This window comes from Rhinopithecus bieti, unplaced genomic scaffold (assembly GCF_001698545.2).
Source record: "Rhinopithecus bieti isolate Rb0 unplaced genomic scaffold, ASM169854v2 scaffold_36959, whole genome shotgun sequence".
Classification (NCBI taxonomy): domain Eukaryota; kingdom Metazoa; phylum Chordata; class Mammalia; order Primates; family Cercopithecidae; genus Rhinopithecus; species Rhinopithecus bieti.
Genome location: NW_016816945.1, coordinates 799,820 through 816,199, shown reverse-complemented (window position 1 = coordinate 816,199; position 16,380 = coordinate 799,820). Strand labels below are relative to the sequence as shown.

Below are 16,380 nucleotides of genomic sequence, written 5' to 3'. Positions count from 1 at the left end.
GAGCCAGAGCAGGGAGGCGAGGGGCTGGTGTAACCCGGTTAGTGGGTGGCAGAGTGAAGATGGGACCCATAGGGGCCCCTGTCCAAGGAGCGGCAAAGGGGCCAGAGCTTTCTGGGCAACCTCCAACCAGCCCAAACCTCTCATACATGGGCTGAAGGAGTCTGGGGTGTAGGATGTGGATCCCTGGATAGCAGCCAGTCCCAAGGGAGGTACTCATATGCCCAAAGACAGGATAGAACCCCTTTAGATGGGACCCTTCAGATAGGACCAGGAGGAGAGAATGTCACACTCCAACGTTTGAGTCATGTGTGTATCATATATACTTTTAAGGTGAGGAGACAAAAACTGAACACAGATTTAAAATAAAGGTAAAAGACAAAGTTAGTTTTAAAACACCTTTACTGGCCGCGTGCGGTGGCTCATGCCTATAATCCCAGCACTTTGAGAGGCTGAGGCAGGTGGATCACCTGAAGTCAGGAGTTCGAGACCAGCCTGGCCAACACAGTGAAACTACGTCTCTACTAAAAATACAAAAATTAGCTGGGCATGGTGGTATGCACCTGTATTCCCAGCTACTTGGGAGGCTGCGGCGTGAGAAATGTTTGAACCCAGGAGGCGGAGATTGCAGTGAGCAAAGATTGTGCCACTGCACTCCAGCCTGGGCGACAGAGCAAGACTCCATCTCAAACAAACAAACAAAAAAAAAAGGTGGGGGCAGGTGTGGTGGCTCATGCCTATAATCCCAGCACTTTGGGAGGCCAAGGCGGGTAGATCACCAGAGGTCAGGAGTTCAAGACCAGGCTGGCCAACATGGTAAAACCCTGTCTCTACAAAAATATGAAAATCAGTCGGGCATGATGGTGGGTGCCTGTAATCCCAGCTACTCGGGAGGCTGACGCAGGAGAATCGCTTGAACCCGGGAGGCAGAGGTTGCAGTGAGCTGAGATCATGCCACTATACTCCAGCCTGGGCAATAGAGCAAGACTCCATCTCAAAAAAAAAAAAGAAAAAATAAAAAAAAAAAGAAAGAAAAAAAACACCCTCACAGTCTCTTTCACTGGGGCACAGAGAAGGTAAGAAGTTTGGCTTTCACCTTCTGGCAGAGCCCTGAGGGAAGGCCTCACCCCACAGACTGTCTGGCCAGGCTCCCTCAGCCCAGACCAGGCCAGGCCACCGTCCTGCAAAGCCACACCACAGAGGTTGTCAGGTCTGAAGTCCTGTTGCAAGATGGGGAAAGCAAGGTGGCCAGGATGGGAAAATGTGTCAAAGTCGCACGCGGCTCCTGGGCGCAGCTTTATCCCCTTTTCCTCCCCTCCCCGCTTCAGTCCCTGGAGGAAGAGCCCAGGAGCTCAGGCTTTGGTTTTGGCCGCAATGCCCCTGCCTGACCTGTGTCCCGTTCTGCTGATGTGAATATCACCTGAGTCCTTTCCCTCAAAGAGGACCAGGGACAGCACGGAGCACACACCCCAAGGACCCTCACCCAGCAGCTCCCCTTTAACTTGTGAGTGTCCCGAGGGCTGGAGCCATCACCAGACCCCCTTCCTGAGAAAGGCAGTGGGATCAGGACCTTGTCATCACACCCTGTACAATCCCGGCTCTACATTTTCCCAGCTGTGTGCCCTCGGGCAAGTCATACCCTTCTCGTGAGCCTGTTTTCCCTTCTGCAAGGCCCTAGTGGGTAGCAGTGCATGGTGACCACAGCCCAGGCCCCTCCCTCTGGCAATGGACTTGGTGACGTGCAGCCAAATCAGCTCACCTGCCTGCCTCCCCTCCAGCCAGCACAGACTCCAACAGGAGCCCAGCCTTGGGACAGGCTCCTTCAAACACCCTTCAGTCTCTGGCCAGGGCCTGGGGCCCCAAGAGCCCCCAACGTGGCCCCTCGGAGAGCTCTGTGGAGGCATCCTTATTTGCCCCCTGGGCCTGGGCAGTTCATGGAGATTCCTGAGCCTCAGGAAGGGGTAGGTGGGCTGGGGTCTTGCCCCCGAGGGCACTGAGGGAGGGAATCCTGGGGACCTGTACCTGCTGCTTGGGGCTGAGCTCAGCCGCTTGGCTCTCTTCTCCAGCCAGTCCTCCAGATGGCCCTCGGGGAGCTCGGGAGCATCTAGCAGCCACTCCCTGGCTCGCCTCTCCTCTGTGGGGACAGGGAGACAAAGGCAAGTGAGGGGTACACGCCTGCCTGCCAGAACCCTACCCTCCCACAAAGCAGAAGCAACTGGTAGGCCCTGAGCAAGCCCTGGGAAGTTGCAGCAACCTTCCAGGAAGATGCACCTGGACCACTTCTCCAGGCCATCTGCACACGAGGGCCCAGCATTCGGCCTCGCTCTAACTAGAGGAGTGAATTTCCCAACGGCGAGATGTCAGCTTCCATGGAGGCTGAACTTGCCCCTTCCTGGAATCACCAGGCTGTGAGACTCCAGAGGGCAGGGAAGGTGTGTTCCTAAACTCCTTGTTCCCAGACTGTCGTAAGAGGTCTGCTTGGTGCCACGTGGAGACTGGGTATGCTGCCTGATTGAGGGAGGGATGGGGTGTATCTGCCAGTGACTGCTGGGCTGGCCACAGGGTCCAGGTGGGGCTGAGGTGCACCTTCAGGCTCCTGGACAGGAAGCCACGCAGGCTCGCTATCAGGGTACACAGGCCTGCCTTCTCCACTCATGCTGAGGCTGTTCCTGACACCTGGCCCAAACCGGGGGCTCAGGGCTCCCCGTCACCCTGGGCAGCCCTTGGCTGCCAATGATGGGGAGATGGGGAGGCACAGGCCAGCTTCCCCGGTCTCAGAGCCCACATGCCCTAGCACCCCACTCCCGCTTAGCCCAGGGCATCCCGAGACGTACCCTCCACCTGGATGCTCAGCTCCTGCAGGTCTCGCTCTGACATGTGGGAAAATCTGCAGTTGGAGCCAAAGTCGCACTGGCCTGCAGCAGGAAAACAGAGTTACTCGCTGCTCGGGAGGGGCTCCCCACGGGGGCTGAGGGGTGCCCTGGTGAGGGGCCCCAGAATCTTAAGGGCAGGACTTCAGGGCCTAAATAGTAGCAACCCTGATCCTGGACAGAAAATGGAATCTCTTTGGCCCTGCCCGCTCAGCAGCCAGAGCAACTTCTCACCCCTCATGCCACATGCCCACGACCCTTCTCCAGCTGCCCCTGGTGCTGGGTATCACTTCCAACTGAAGCCTGTCATGAGTGGGCCTCGCAAGCCTCTGCAGCCTCTCTGTCACCAGCCCTCCCAGCCCTGCCTCAATGAACTACATATGGGTTCCTGAAAGGGCCATGCTTCCTTTATCTCCAAGCCGCAGCACGTGCTATGCCCAGCCTAGTATTCTGCCTGCCTACCTGGCTCACGAGAGCAGTTGCACTGCTCCTTAGAAAGGCTTCAGTGGCAGCTTTGCCAAGGAGGCACCAAAATCTGGGGTGGCTTCCCCTCTCTCAACCAAGGAGACCAAAATGTATGTCGAGATACTGGGAGGCTGGAGGTGTCTCAAGCCAGGGTAACCTAGCAGTGACATATTCACATCAAGGCAAAGTCTGTGGGGAAGCCCCTGATCTGCAGGCTTGGTGCCCATCCTAGGGGAGCTTGGACATTTACCCAGTTTCCCTAGTTCAGCTGAAGCACCTCTCCCCAGTGCTAAGCTCCCTTATACACCATATGAATCATCATAGTTTTCCTCTTTGCCATGGCTACCAGGAAGCTCAGAGTCAAACCCTTAGAGAATACATAGGACCTCAAGGGCACGCATGGAGGAGACTATTCTCTTGGTTTTCTTATTTTTCCTACCCTTATTTTATCTGTCTTTGGTTCATTCACTTACTGAGGTTTTTATCTCTTGCTCTCTTTTTCTTTTTTTAAAGAGACAGAGTCCTCACTCTGTTGCCCAGGCGGGAGTGTAGTGGTGCAATCACATCTCACTGCAGCCTTGAACTCCTGGGCTCAAGAGATTCTCCTGCCTCAACCTCCCTAGTAGCTGGGACTATCAATGTGTGCTACCATGCCCAGCTAATTAAAACAAAAATTTTTTTTTGGTAGAGATGGGGTCTTGCTATGTTTCCCAGGCTGGTCTCAAACTTCTGGCCTCAAGCATTCCTCCTACCTCAGCCTCCCGAGTACTAGGATTACAAGCGTGAGCCACCATGCTTGGCCCTTTATCTCTCTGACCTATATGCATCTCTAGTAGCTGAGTATTGAGCAGTCAAATCTACACCTAGCATCCTTGGTTCTGATCCTGAACTTCCTCAGATCATCAAGCCTGTTACTCTCTGAGGTTCTGCCTGCTGGGAAGGAGGCCAGGCTCCCAGGCTAACTTAATCAACAAGTCTATTCCACCCATAAGTGTCTCTTGGATTTACTTGTAATCTCCCATGGCTTGCTTGTTCTAGATGAGATGATACAATCACATTCTAGATCTGAAGAGCTGAGGACCAGTCTCTAGGAGGTCCTAAGACATAACACCTGGGAAGGCCCTGACTGGCCAGTCAGCTGGAGCCACCGCTGCAAAGTGGGCTTGGGATGGTGGCCCGGGTCAGGGAAGACACTCTGCAGAGGTCCAAGTGGGCCAGGTTGGACATCGCAGGTCCCCGCAGGGACCTGAGCTGTGCAGAGCATTTTACCTGTCAGTAGAAACTTCCTGCAGGGCCGCTTGTTCTGCTCATCCAGCAAGATGGCAGCTGCATCTGCGAGAGAAGAGAGGGACGGGATTCAGACGGTTCAGGCTCTACCAAGGGAGGCGGGAGGTGGAAGCCACAGGGACATGGACTCTTTATCCAGACATAGCTGTGCAGAAAGAATAGTTTCCTATCCACGGAGGAGTGGAAGCAGGAGATGACCACAGGTGGGAGTCCTGGGCAGATGGATCCAAGCTGCAGGTGACCTCAACCCCTCCCACCCCACGCAGGACTTGCCAAAGGCAAGGACCAGGTTTCATGCCAGAGGTTCTCAACTTGGCACGAGGGAGTCACCTGGGAAGTCTGGGGACTTCGGGATTTTTGTTTTTTAGGGACAGGGTCTCACCCAGGCTGGAGTGCAGTGGTGCAATCATGGCTTACTGCAGCCACTACCTCCTGGGCTCAAGTGATCCTTCTCCGGTCTCGGCCTCCCAAGTAGGTAGGACTACAGCTGTGCGCCACCATGCCTGGCTAATATTTTCTATCTTTTAGTAGAGCTGGTGTCTCATTATGTTGCCCAGGTTGGTCTTGAACTCCTGGGCTCACATGATCCTCCCATTTTGGCCTCCAAAAGTGCTGGGAATACAGGTGTGAGCCACTGGACCCAGCCTGGAGGTATAATACTTTTAAAAAATCCTGGCCCTATGGAACTTCTCATTATTATCTTTGCAACTTCCTGTGAATCTATCATTATTTCAAAATAAAATGCTGAAAAAATTTACATAAATCCTAGTGCCCAGGAAGCCCATCGGCTAATCCCAGGATCCAGGCATTGCTCCACAGGCAAGACTGCAATCCCTGGCTTCTGTCTTCCCTCCTTCCGCCAGCTGTAGGGTGCTCAGGGCCAGACCAGTCACTGCCCTGGACAGGACTTCCGACAGTCATTCTGTAGCATCGGCAATCACTCTGATCCTAACCTTAACCCCAGTTTCCTCTGATTTTTCCTATTTTTATTTTCTTTTTTTGAGACAAGGTCTCACTCTGTCACCCAGGCTGGAGTGCAGTGGCACGATCTCAGCTCCCTGCAGCCTCGACCTTCCTGGACTCAGGTGATCCTTCCCTCCCAGCCTCCCGAGTAGCTGGGACTACAGGTGACCGCCACCATGCCCGGCTAATTTTTTTATTTTTTGTAGAGATGGGGTTTTGCCATGTTACCCAGGCTGGTCTCAAACTCCTGGGCTCAAGTGATCCTCCCCACTTGGCCTCCCAAAGTGCTGGGATTACAGGCATGAGCCACCGTGCCCAGCCTATCTTTACTTTCATCATATAGTTATGGTTTTAAATTTGCTTCTTGATAGGCAAGCTATTCATCAGTCAAAATCTGTAAGGAAGTAGGGTACCTGAGGGTGGTATCCTGACTCACGAGCCCTTATATCCACCCCAGGGGAGGGGAGCAGCCAGGCCTGGGCTGGACATTCACCCACCACCTTTTCTAGAGGCCAAGGAAACACCACGGGCTTCAGAGTCCAGGAAACCTGAGCTCTCATCCCAACAACATACGACCACATGCAAGCTGTATAATCTCCAAGTCTCAGTTTCCCCATATGTCAAATGGGAGGACAGTTCCCACCTGGCAGGGCTGCTATGAAAATGTCATCAGATAATGCATGGAGAGTGCTTTGCAGAGGAGGCCCATGGTTCCCAACCCTGGTGGCACATGAGAATCACTAGGAAAATGACCAGGTCTGCCTCTGGGGCCAGCAGTGGCCTCAGCACCATGTTCTCCAGGTATGCGGCCAAGACTGGGTGAGTACACAGCAAATGGTAGCAATTCTTCACTTTTTCCTCACAAACCCTCTGAACAGCGCAAATATCCCCATTTTGCAGAGGGGAAAATGGAGGTTCAGACAGGGGATTTGCCAAGGGCAGGTGGTGGCTGTGAGCGTGTGGTTTGCTGGGATAGGGAGTTGGTTATCAGAGAACTCGTGCCAGGGGGACCAGCAGGGTGGGGAGGGTCCATCTGTCAGTGCTGGGCTTGTCAGACTCAGTGCACCCAGCTGGTGCTACAGACACCACTGCCCGCCCTTCCCTGAGGGGGTAGGCTAGTGGAGGGCATGTGGACATTGCCCTGGAACCCCCTGAGGCTGTGACGGCTGAGGCTGGCAGCAGGGCTGAGCCTGAGTCCTGGACAAGGGGCTCTGCCAGGTGGCTTGGCGTGGGAGTATTCCAGGCTGCCTGCGTCTGCTCAGTAGTTCCCGACCCCAGCCACACATCAGAATCACCAGGCAGTTTCTAAAGTACATGGACACCCAGCCCCAGCCCTCCCAGGTTCTGCTTTAATTCATTGAAAGGGAGGGCATCAGAATCGTTTAAATCTCCTCAGTGACTCTGAAGTGTACTCAGGGTTGAGAATCCCTGGCCCAGGCCCTGCACGAGGAAGCCCATGCTCTGGCAACGGGTATTCAAGGCCCCTCGTGATCTGACCCTGGGGGTCCTTCTTGCTTCATCTCCCAGAATTAACAGCTGCCCCTGGTGCCCCATGTTTCTTTGCTCATTCACTTAGACATTCAGCTGCCAAACATTCACTGAGCATGTCCTGTGTGCCAGGCACCACGCCAGGCTGAGGATTTAAGTGGAGAACAAGTCGGAGCTGGTCCTTCCTTCTGGTCTAACAGTCACACTAATCCCCATGGATGTAAGCGGGGTAAACATCTAGTGTGTAGCCAAATGACCTGACCCGTTCTAGGGGTCGGGGAGGATGTCCCTGAGGATTTGCTGCCTGACTTGAGTTCTGAGGTGGGGGGGGCCTGGCTTGGGGCAGGGAGGACAGCAGGAAGGGCATGTCTGCAGAGGGGACAGCTTATGCCCAGCAGATGCAGTGGCCAGGGTGGCTGCAGCTGGGAGGGAGAGGCTGGCAGGACAGGGGCTTTGCCCAGAATACACCATCGTAATTGGGCACAAGGAGAGGGGCCCTATTTTATCGACCTTTGAATCTTCAGAGCCTGCCTGGGAGCCGAGGATATGCTGAATGAATGAGCCGTGAGATGAAGGCCGGAGGGAATCCTTTTGAGGACCCACAGGCACCGTGCCTACTTAGTAAGCCCTTATGTGCCATGCGGTCATCAGGAGGTTACTGAGCCCCAGTCATAGCCCTGGGAGGTGGGGACTGTTGTAGCTGTTTTACACATGACAAAATGAGAGCACAGTGTGAGTGAGTGACACCTGGGGACTGGTGCCCTGCACCTGACCACGGCAGATGGATCACCAGCCCCTCTGAGGGCTAAGGGATGTGCCCCAGGCCGCGAAGCTGGGAGCAGAGCTGAAGTCAAGTTCAGTTACACAGCATATCTTCAAGTCCCTGTGGTTGCTCAGGGTGAGCAGAAGCCCTGGGGCAGCCTCCCGAGGAAGTGGAAAGACATCATGTGCCAGCTCGGCCCCTAGTAGCTGGGGACCCAAGGCGAGGGAACCCACTGCTCTGGATTTTATTTCATTTATTACTATTTTTTTTGAGACAGGGTCCCACTCTGTTGCAAAGGCTGGAGTGCAGTGGTGCGATCTTGGCTCGCTGCAGCCTCTACCTCTTGGGGTCAAGTGATCCTCCTACCTCAGCCTCCTGAGCAACTGGGACCACAAGAATGGGCCACCACGCCTGGCTAATTTTTTTATTTTTGTTTTTATTTTTTATTATTTGGAGATGAAGTCTTGCTCTCTTGCCCAGGCTGGAGTACAGTGGTGTGATTGCAGTTCACTGCAAGTTCCACCTCCCAGGTTCAAGCAATTCTCCTGCCTTAGCCTCCCAAGTAGCTGGGATTACAGGAGCCCACCACCACACCCGGCTAATGTTCATATTTTTAGCAGAGACAGGGTTTCATCAGGTTGGCCAGGCCAACCTGACCTCAGGTGATCCACCCACCTCAGCCTCCCAAAGTGCTGGGATTACAGGTGTGAGCCATGGAGTCTGGCCATTTTTTTTTATTTTAATAGAGATGGGGTTTCACCATGTTGCCCAGGCTGGTCTTGAACTTCTGGACTCAAGCGATCCTCCCATCTCAGCCTCCCAAAATGCTGGGATTACAGGTGTGAGCCACTGCGCCCGGCCTGCTCTGGATTTTGAAGTCATCACCTGTAACTGGGGATGCCTGGCCTGGCCTGCCCAGCCTCTTACAGAGCTGTTCTAAGGACTGAATGTGTTGGGGATGTGAGGACACTGAGAACGCAGGAGCCCTGGGAGACTCCTGTCGCCTGCTGCTTCATCTTTTCTGTAAGTGACACAGGGACCTCTGCCAATCAGCCCTGGACCCCAGGATCCAGCTGTTCACAGCTGAGAATTTGGGACTAGGTGATCTTGGCCCAGCTCCCTCCAGATCACAGCCCACAATGGATTTGCACAACAGAGAGAGCCTTAGCGTAACACTAGGGTTAGAGGCCTCCTAGGTACCTAGGAGACCCCACTGCCCATGAATTTTCCTGTGGCCTTCCAACCACAGCCACGCCTGGCCTGCTGAGCGGCCTGGCCACCCCCTCACTTGAACCTCTGAGACTCAGCTCCCTCATGTGAAATGCGGAAGTCTGGGAAGCCTTTAGCAACACCATGTCTAGTCCCCAGACCTGCCTCTAGGGAGGGGATGGGGTCGGGGAATCAGTGGTTTTAACCTAAAGGTCTCCAGATGATCCTAACCTGCAGCCAGAGTTAAGAATCACTGCCCTAGGGAGTTACCCAGAAAAGCAAATGACGAACTATGAAAAGCACCCGGCCTGTAGCAGGCACTCGATCCATGCTCATTCCCTGTTTGTGAACTCTCAGTTCCAGGCCTCTTCTTTTGGAGACAGGGTCTCACAATGTTGCCCAGGCTGCTCTTGACCTCCTGGGCTCAAACAATCCTCCCACCTCAGTGTCCCAAAGTGCTAGGATTACAGGTGAAAGCCACCTCACCTAGCCCCAACCAGAGAACTCTCTCTCCACTTCTCCCTTCTTGGCTGCTGGATTTGGTTCCTTCTTCAGAGGCCCTATCCCAGAATCCTGCTCACCAACCTACAGGGCATTGGCCCCACTCTGGCTCATTCCAGGAGCTCTTGGCCTACCCTCGCCCCACCACTAAGTGCCCACACCTCTCAGCTTGGCTCCTGCCAGTCATGCTCTGGATCCTCCCTGCTGTTCCTCAGGGTGAATGTCAATAACAGCCATGCAATAGCACAACTCCCCTCTCTGGGCACCTCCCGGGAAACAGGCCCTGTGCCAGGCACTTCTGACCTTAGCTCATTCACCCCAATTGTTCCTGCTCTGAGAGGCCTTTCTCAGAAGAGCCTGCCCCCCTTCTGCAACTGGGTTATTCACTCGTGCCTGTAGCCAGTCATTCAACTGCCACTGACTGCACCCAACTGCTCCCCATGAAGCAGTCTGCGCTATCAAGGTAGGTCTGGGCACGGCAGCTAAAGCCCTTCAAAGGCTGCTCTCTGCCCTTGGAACAGGGACCCCTCCTCTCCACTCCCTGCTTACGACGGCCTCCACAGGCTTGGAAGATTCCTGTCCCAGAGCCAGCTTGAGCCCCACCATTCTCCCCTGGCCTGCTTCGCCCAGCCACACCCTCTCCCTCCTGCTCCGAGAGCCCTGGTGCTGGACTCAGGGCTGCCTGCTTCTCTGCACACCCTCCACCCAGAATCACGTGGCTGGCTTTCCCCTATTTCAGCTGTTGGCTCAAACATCACCTCCTTCTAGGGCCTTCTTCTTGTCCACAGAGCGTGGCAGGTGCCTGGAGCACACAGCCTTCAGTCAGGGTTGCTGGGGAAAGAGCTCACCTACCAGCCTGCTCCTTTGAGGGTCCAGTGGCCCAGGCCTCCCTCTCTTTTGATCCTCAAAGAGCCCAGGCCCAGACTGTCACTGACCCACAGGGGTCTTTGAAGATAAGAAAGATCAGAGAGCAGGGCTCCAGGAGCCCGGCCCCCAGCCAGTGGCACCCACCTCGGAACATGTCGTACCAGACCTTCTTGGCCTTGAGGTGCTGCAGTCCGTTCAGGTGCTTCTTGCGGTTGTGGAGGTTGTCCTGGAAGGAGCGGTCGCAGTAGTCACAGAAGTATCGCTTCCCCATGGCCACTCAGAGCAGGTGTTTGCTGCCTAGGAAGCCACAAAGAGCTCAGATCAGAGCATTGGAGAAAACATACCCCTCACCAGCCCCCCGAATCCTTCCTGAGGACCAGGCCTGAGCCCAGGCTTTACTCACATGCACCCCGCCCCATTAGGAGTGTCAAGCTGATGAGTATGGCCTAAGAGGCCTCATGCCAGAGGGATCTGTTAACCATTCTGATGCCCAGCCTGCAACTCAGACCAGTTAAAGCAGAACCTCAGTGGGTGAGACCTGGGCACTGTTTTTGTTTTTTTGAGAGGGTCTTGCTCTGTCATCCAGGCTGGAGTGCAGTGGTGCAAACACAGCTCACTGCAGCCCCGACCTCCTGGGTTCAAGCAATCTTCCTGTCTCAGTCTCTCAAACTGCTGGGATTACAGGCGTAAGCCACTGTGCCTGGCTGCTATTTGGTATTGTTTAAAGTCTATCAGGTAATTCTAACATGTAAGTAGGCTTAAGGACTGCCACCTTATACCCTGTGGCTGGCCTCCCTTGTCTCCTACCACACAGGGTTTTCTATGTTTGAGACAGAGTCTTGTTCTGTCACCCAGGATGGAGTGCAGTGGTGCGACCACGGCTTACTGTAGCTTTAACCTTCTGGGCTCAAGTGATCCTCCCGCCTCAGCCTCCCGAGTAGCTGGGACTACAGGTGCGTGTCATCATGCCTAACTTAAAAAAAACAATTTTTTTGTAGAGATGGGGTCCCAGTATGTTGCAGAGGCTGGTCTCCTGGGCTCAAGTGTCCTCCCACCTTGGCCTCCCAAAGTGCTGGGATTACAGGTGTGAGCCACCACCCCACCCCCTACCGTACCTCTGACCTCCACATTTGCAACATATAGGCCACACCAGCCTCCCCTTTGCTCCTCACACATGCCAGGCACATGGCCACCTCCTGGCCTTTGCACCCGAGGCTCCCCAAGGAGGGGTGTGCCCTCCTGCAAACACCCGCCTCACTTCCCCTCTTGACCCCTTCCATCTTTGCTCCAATGCTACTTTATTCAAGATGGCAGAATCTTCCACTTAACTTCCTCCACTCCCTGCTTTATTTTCCCTCATAGCATATATCACCCTTTGATACGGTTAGGCTTTGTATCCCCACCCAAATCTCATCTTGAATTGTAATTCCAATAATCCCCACGTGTCAAGGGAGAGACCAGGTGGAGGTAACTGACATGGGGGTGGTTTCCCCCATGATGTTCTCATGACAGTGAAGAGTTCTCACAGGATCTGCTGCTTTTTTTTTTTTTTTTTTTTTGAGACGGAGTCTCGCTCTCGCCCGGGCTGGAGTGCAGTGGCCGGATCTCAGCTCACTGCAAGTTCTGCCTCCCGGGTTTACGCCATTCTCCTGCCTCAGCCTCCGGAGTAGCTGGGACTACAGGCGCCCGCCACCTCGCCCGGCTAGTTTTTTTTTTGTATTTTCAGTAGAGACGGGGTTTCACCGTGTTAGCCAGGATGGTCTCGATCTCCTGACCTTGTGATCCGCCCGTCTCGGCCTCCCAAAGTGCTGGGATTACAGGCTTGAGCCACCGCACCCGGCCGATCTGCTGCTTTTATAAGGGGCTCTTCCCGCTTTGCTCAGCACTTCTCTCTCCTGCTGCCTTATGAAGAAGGTGCCTGCCTCCCTTTTCCCTCCTGCCATGATTGTAAGTTTCCTGAGACCTTCCCAGCCATGCGGAACTGTGAGTCACTTAAACCTCTTTCCTTTGTCAATTACCCAGTCTGCGGTATTTCCTTATAGCAATGTGGGAAGGGACTAATACACCCTTCATGCAATAAGTTACTTGTTATGTTTATTGTCTTTCTCCCCCAGTAAGAATATAAACCCATGAGGGCAGGTTTGTGTTTTGTTTACTGCTGGAGCCCCAGCACCTAAAATAGTGCACACTACAGAGTAGGCATTGAAGTACTTGTTAAATGAATCAATTCCCATTTTCCCTTTGGGAAAACTGAGGTTCAGAGAGGAGGTGTGATTCCTCCTGATAAGCAGAAGGCAAACCAAGTCTCCCAATGTCACACTGCCGGGTGTCCTCTCTTCTACAGCCAGTTCAAGGCTTAGAGAAGCCAGAGGGCTCAGGCAGTGAATGCTGACAGCTTCCCAAGGAGATCACTAAATTATCAGGTGGCAGATCCAAATCCAGTCGTAGAGGGAAATGAAAACATTTTGGGGTCTTAAGACCCCTCAGCCGTGGTGACCACAGCCACCACTCCTGACCCAGGAGATCTGCAGCCCAAGGTGGGTGGCAATTCAATGACTCTCGCGGCCAGCCCTTGGGTCCGCGAGTTTGGTGCCGCAAGACAGGAGGACAGACGGGTCCACTTGGGGCCACCAAGGGGGATCTGCCAAGGCTGAGCCCAGACCAACTGCTCACCCTGTGGTCAGACCCCTCACTTCACAGAACAGGTTCCTGAGGCCCAGGTGAGGAAGAGAAATGATCTCCCCCAGGTCGCAAGGTAGCTATCGGGGCTAGCAGCCAAAGCCCCAGACTCCCAGGACCTGATCACCACAGTGGACTGATGGGGGAACACAGCTCAGGAGGAGGAGACTGCAGAGAGACGCAGAGACAGTCCCAGCAGCCAAGCAGGTTGATGGAGAAAGCCACTCTTGCAGCAGACAGGGACAGCAACCATTAAGTCAGGGACTGTAATGGGATCAGGAATAGCCAGTCATTCAAAATGAAAACATATAAAACCTCTCTTCTCCCATTACTGCAGAGAGACCGTGTTCCAGACACGCACACTTGATATATTAAATTTGGCAGCTCTAATACACCCCGTCTTGCCAATAAACTTATAGGAATTGGATTGAAATTGTAAGAGATGAACGTCTAACGGCCGAGTGCTAAACCAAGCCATTCAGAAAGCTTGAAGCTCCAAGAAGCTGCTGGCGCCGGAGAGTAATGGGGAAGGGAGGGGACGGGGAGGGTGGTTCTCTGACAGACTGGAACAGAACGGTGGCTCTGCAGCCTACTTAGCTGGACAAAACCACACAGGCATTGAGAAGCTGCCTGTGTGACCTTGGGCAAGTCACTTCCCGTCTCTAGGCCTTTACTTCCGCCGTGGGAATATGAGGCAATGGCTGCTTGCTCAGGAAGTGGTACAGAGAAGTTTGCTAATGCAAATGGTGAAAAAGACGCTGATAATGTCTGGCATTAAGCAAGTGCTCGGCCGGGCGCGGTGGCTCAAGCCTGTAATCCCAGCACTTTGGGAGGCCGAGACGGGCGGATCACGAGGTCAGGAGATCGAGACCATCCTGGCTAACATGGTGAAACCCCGTCTCTACTAAAATACAAAAAAAAAAAAACTAGCCAGGCGACGTGGCGGGCGCCTGTAGTCCCAGCTACTCGGGAGGCTGAGGCAGGAGAATGGCGTGAACCCGGGAGGTGGAGCTTGCAGTGAGCTGAGATCCGGCCACTGCACTCCAGCCTGGGCGGCAGAGCGAGACTCCGTCTCAAAAAAAAAAAAAAAGAAAAAGCAAGTGCTCAATAAATGTTACCTATTATTAGGGCTAGTGGTTTATTGAATACCTACTATGTGCTGGCACTAAGCTGAAAGTTCTATACGCATCATCTCATTTAATCCCCAGGACAACCTGTTGGGTAGGGCCTGTTATGCATTTTAGATGGGGCACTGAGGTTCCAGAAATGAAGTGACTTAGCCAAGGTCACACTGTTAGGAAGGAGCCCAGTTGGGCTTGGAATCCAGGTATCAGGCCTCTAGGGTCCCCACTCCTAATCACATAATGAATGTCTCCTCCTTAATCCCAGCACTCTGGGAGGCCGAGACGGGTGGATTGCTTGAGTCCAGGAGTTTGAGACCAGCCTAAGGGAAACCGCATCTGCACAAAAAATGCAAAAATTAGCTGAGCGTGGTGGAGCATGCCTGTAGTCCCAGCTACTCAGGAAGTGAGGCGGGAGGATGGCTTGAGCCCAGGAGGCAGAGGCTGCAGAGAGCTGAGATTGAGCCATTGTACTTTGGCCTGGACAACAGAACAAGATCCCCATCCAAAAAAAAAAAAAAAAAACCGGCTCCTCCCAACAAATCATACTAATGACAATTTTCCAATTTTCCTTTATTAACCACTAACTACACTCTAGGACCATGCTAGCCCCCTCAAACCCCAAGAGTTGTGGATTATAATCTCACTCATGAATGAGGGAACTGAGGCTCAGACAGGTGCCATGAGGGACCCCAGCTCACACACGTAGGAAGGGCAGAGCAGGCCTCAGGGTTCCTGCGCTCAGGTCTGCCAGGAAAGCCTGTGTTCATGCTGCAGTGCTAGCCGTCCCAAACACCAGCCCACCAGGAAACTGGACCACAGGCTCCTCAGCCTGCCTCCCCAGCCACACTCTGACCCAAATGGTAAGCCCCTTCAGTGGGCTGTATGTGTGTGTATATGTGTGGGTGTTCGCGTTCACCCACCAATCCCCTCCACTCCACAGGGGGCAAACCAGCTAATGGTTCCATCCACTTCATCACCTGGTCAGCCTCAGTTCAGGGCCATGGCTGCCCACCCATGCCCTCCTCTGCCCATCCATCATCTAGCACATGGGAAGTGCTTGGCCATCCTGGACGGGTCAACAGGACCCCACATTCTAGTCCCAGCTCTGCCACGTGGCTCAGTCTGTGACTCAGCCACCTGTCATCTCTGGGCCTCAGTTTCCCCATGTGGGAAGCGGCAGGACCAGGTGATCTCTAAAGGCCTCTCTGGTTCTAATATCCAGTGATCAGATGAGAAGATGCCCACAACAATGCTATTTTTAAAAATTTAAAAAATGGTCTCGCCGTGTCGCCCAGGTTGGTCTCAAACTCCTGAGCTCAAGTGATCCTCCCATCTCTGCCTCCCGTAATGCTGGGATTACAGTCGCAAGCCACCGTGCCCAGCCGGCAATGCTTTCTATCTACCTGTCACAGACACGTGTGCAGTGTCAGGCCAGGGAGACCGGTGGTCAGCACAGTCCCTCTGAGACAGGAAAGCATGCTCACTGAGCACCGCCTGGGCAGGCCCCTCCCTGACCCTCTCGCCCTGAGAAGCAGGTCACAGCACCCCCATCTCACCTCCAAGAGTGGGATACCCAGCCTGGGGACAGCACTGAACACCAGGACCGGCTATCTCTGCACTTCCGTGCCTGGGGAGGCTGTCCGGGGACAGGGTTAAGAGCTGTCTCTGGAGTCAGATGTCAGGGCTAACATCCAGTCACCACTGCTTCCTAATTTTCTCACTTGGTGATCCTGGCATTTCTGACCTTGTTTTCTTGCTATGAAAACTGGGATAGGCCGGGCGCGGTGGCTCAAGCCTGTAATCCCAGCACTTTGGGAGGCCGAGGCGGGCGGATCACAAGGTCAGGAGATCGAGACCATCCTGGCTAACACGGTGAAACCTCGTCTCTACTAAAAAGTACAAAAAACTAGCCGGGCGAGGTGGCGGGCGCCTGTAGTCCCAGCTACTCGGGAGGCTGAGGCAGGAGAATGGCGTGAACCCGGGAGGCGGAGCTTGCAGTGAGCTGAGATCCGGCCACTGCACTCCAGCCTGGGCGACAGAGCAAGACCCCGTCCCAAAAAAAAAAAAAAAAAAGAAAACTGGGGGCCAGGTGCGGTGGCTCAAGCCTGTAATCCCAGCACTTTGGGAGGCCGAGACGGGCGGATCACGAGGTCAGGAGATGGAGACC

The 16,380-nt window shown here is 54.1% G+C and overlaps 1 protein-coding gene across 1 annotated transcript in view; it reads right to left on the bottom strand.

Moving 5' to 3' along the window:
* ZMAT5 (zinc finger matrin-type 5) overlaps positions 1-16,380 on the bottom strand; it is a 36,576-nt gene that overhangs the window by 4,682 nt on the left and 15,514 nt on the right. The window contains exons 2-5 of the mRNA XM_017855619.1: positions 10,555-10,707; positions 4,602-4,664; positions 2,832-2,912; positions 2,020-2,131 (exon numbers count right to left, since the gene is read on the bottom strand). Coding sequence (XP_017711108.1) covers positions 2,020-2,131; positions 2,832-2,912; positions 4,602-4,664; positions 10,555-10,681 — 383 coding nt within the window. The 5' untranslated portion in view covers positions 10,682-10,707. The remainder of the gene's footprint in view (positions 1-2,019; positions 2,132-2,831; positions 2,913-4,601; positions 4,665-10,554; positions 10,708-16,380) is intronic.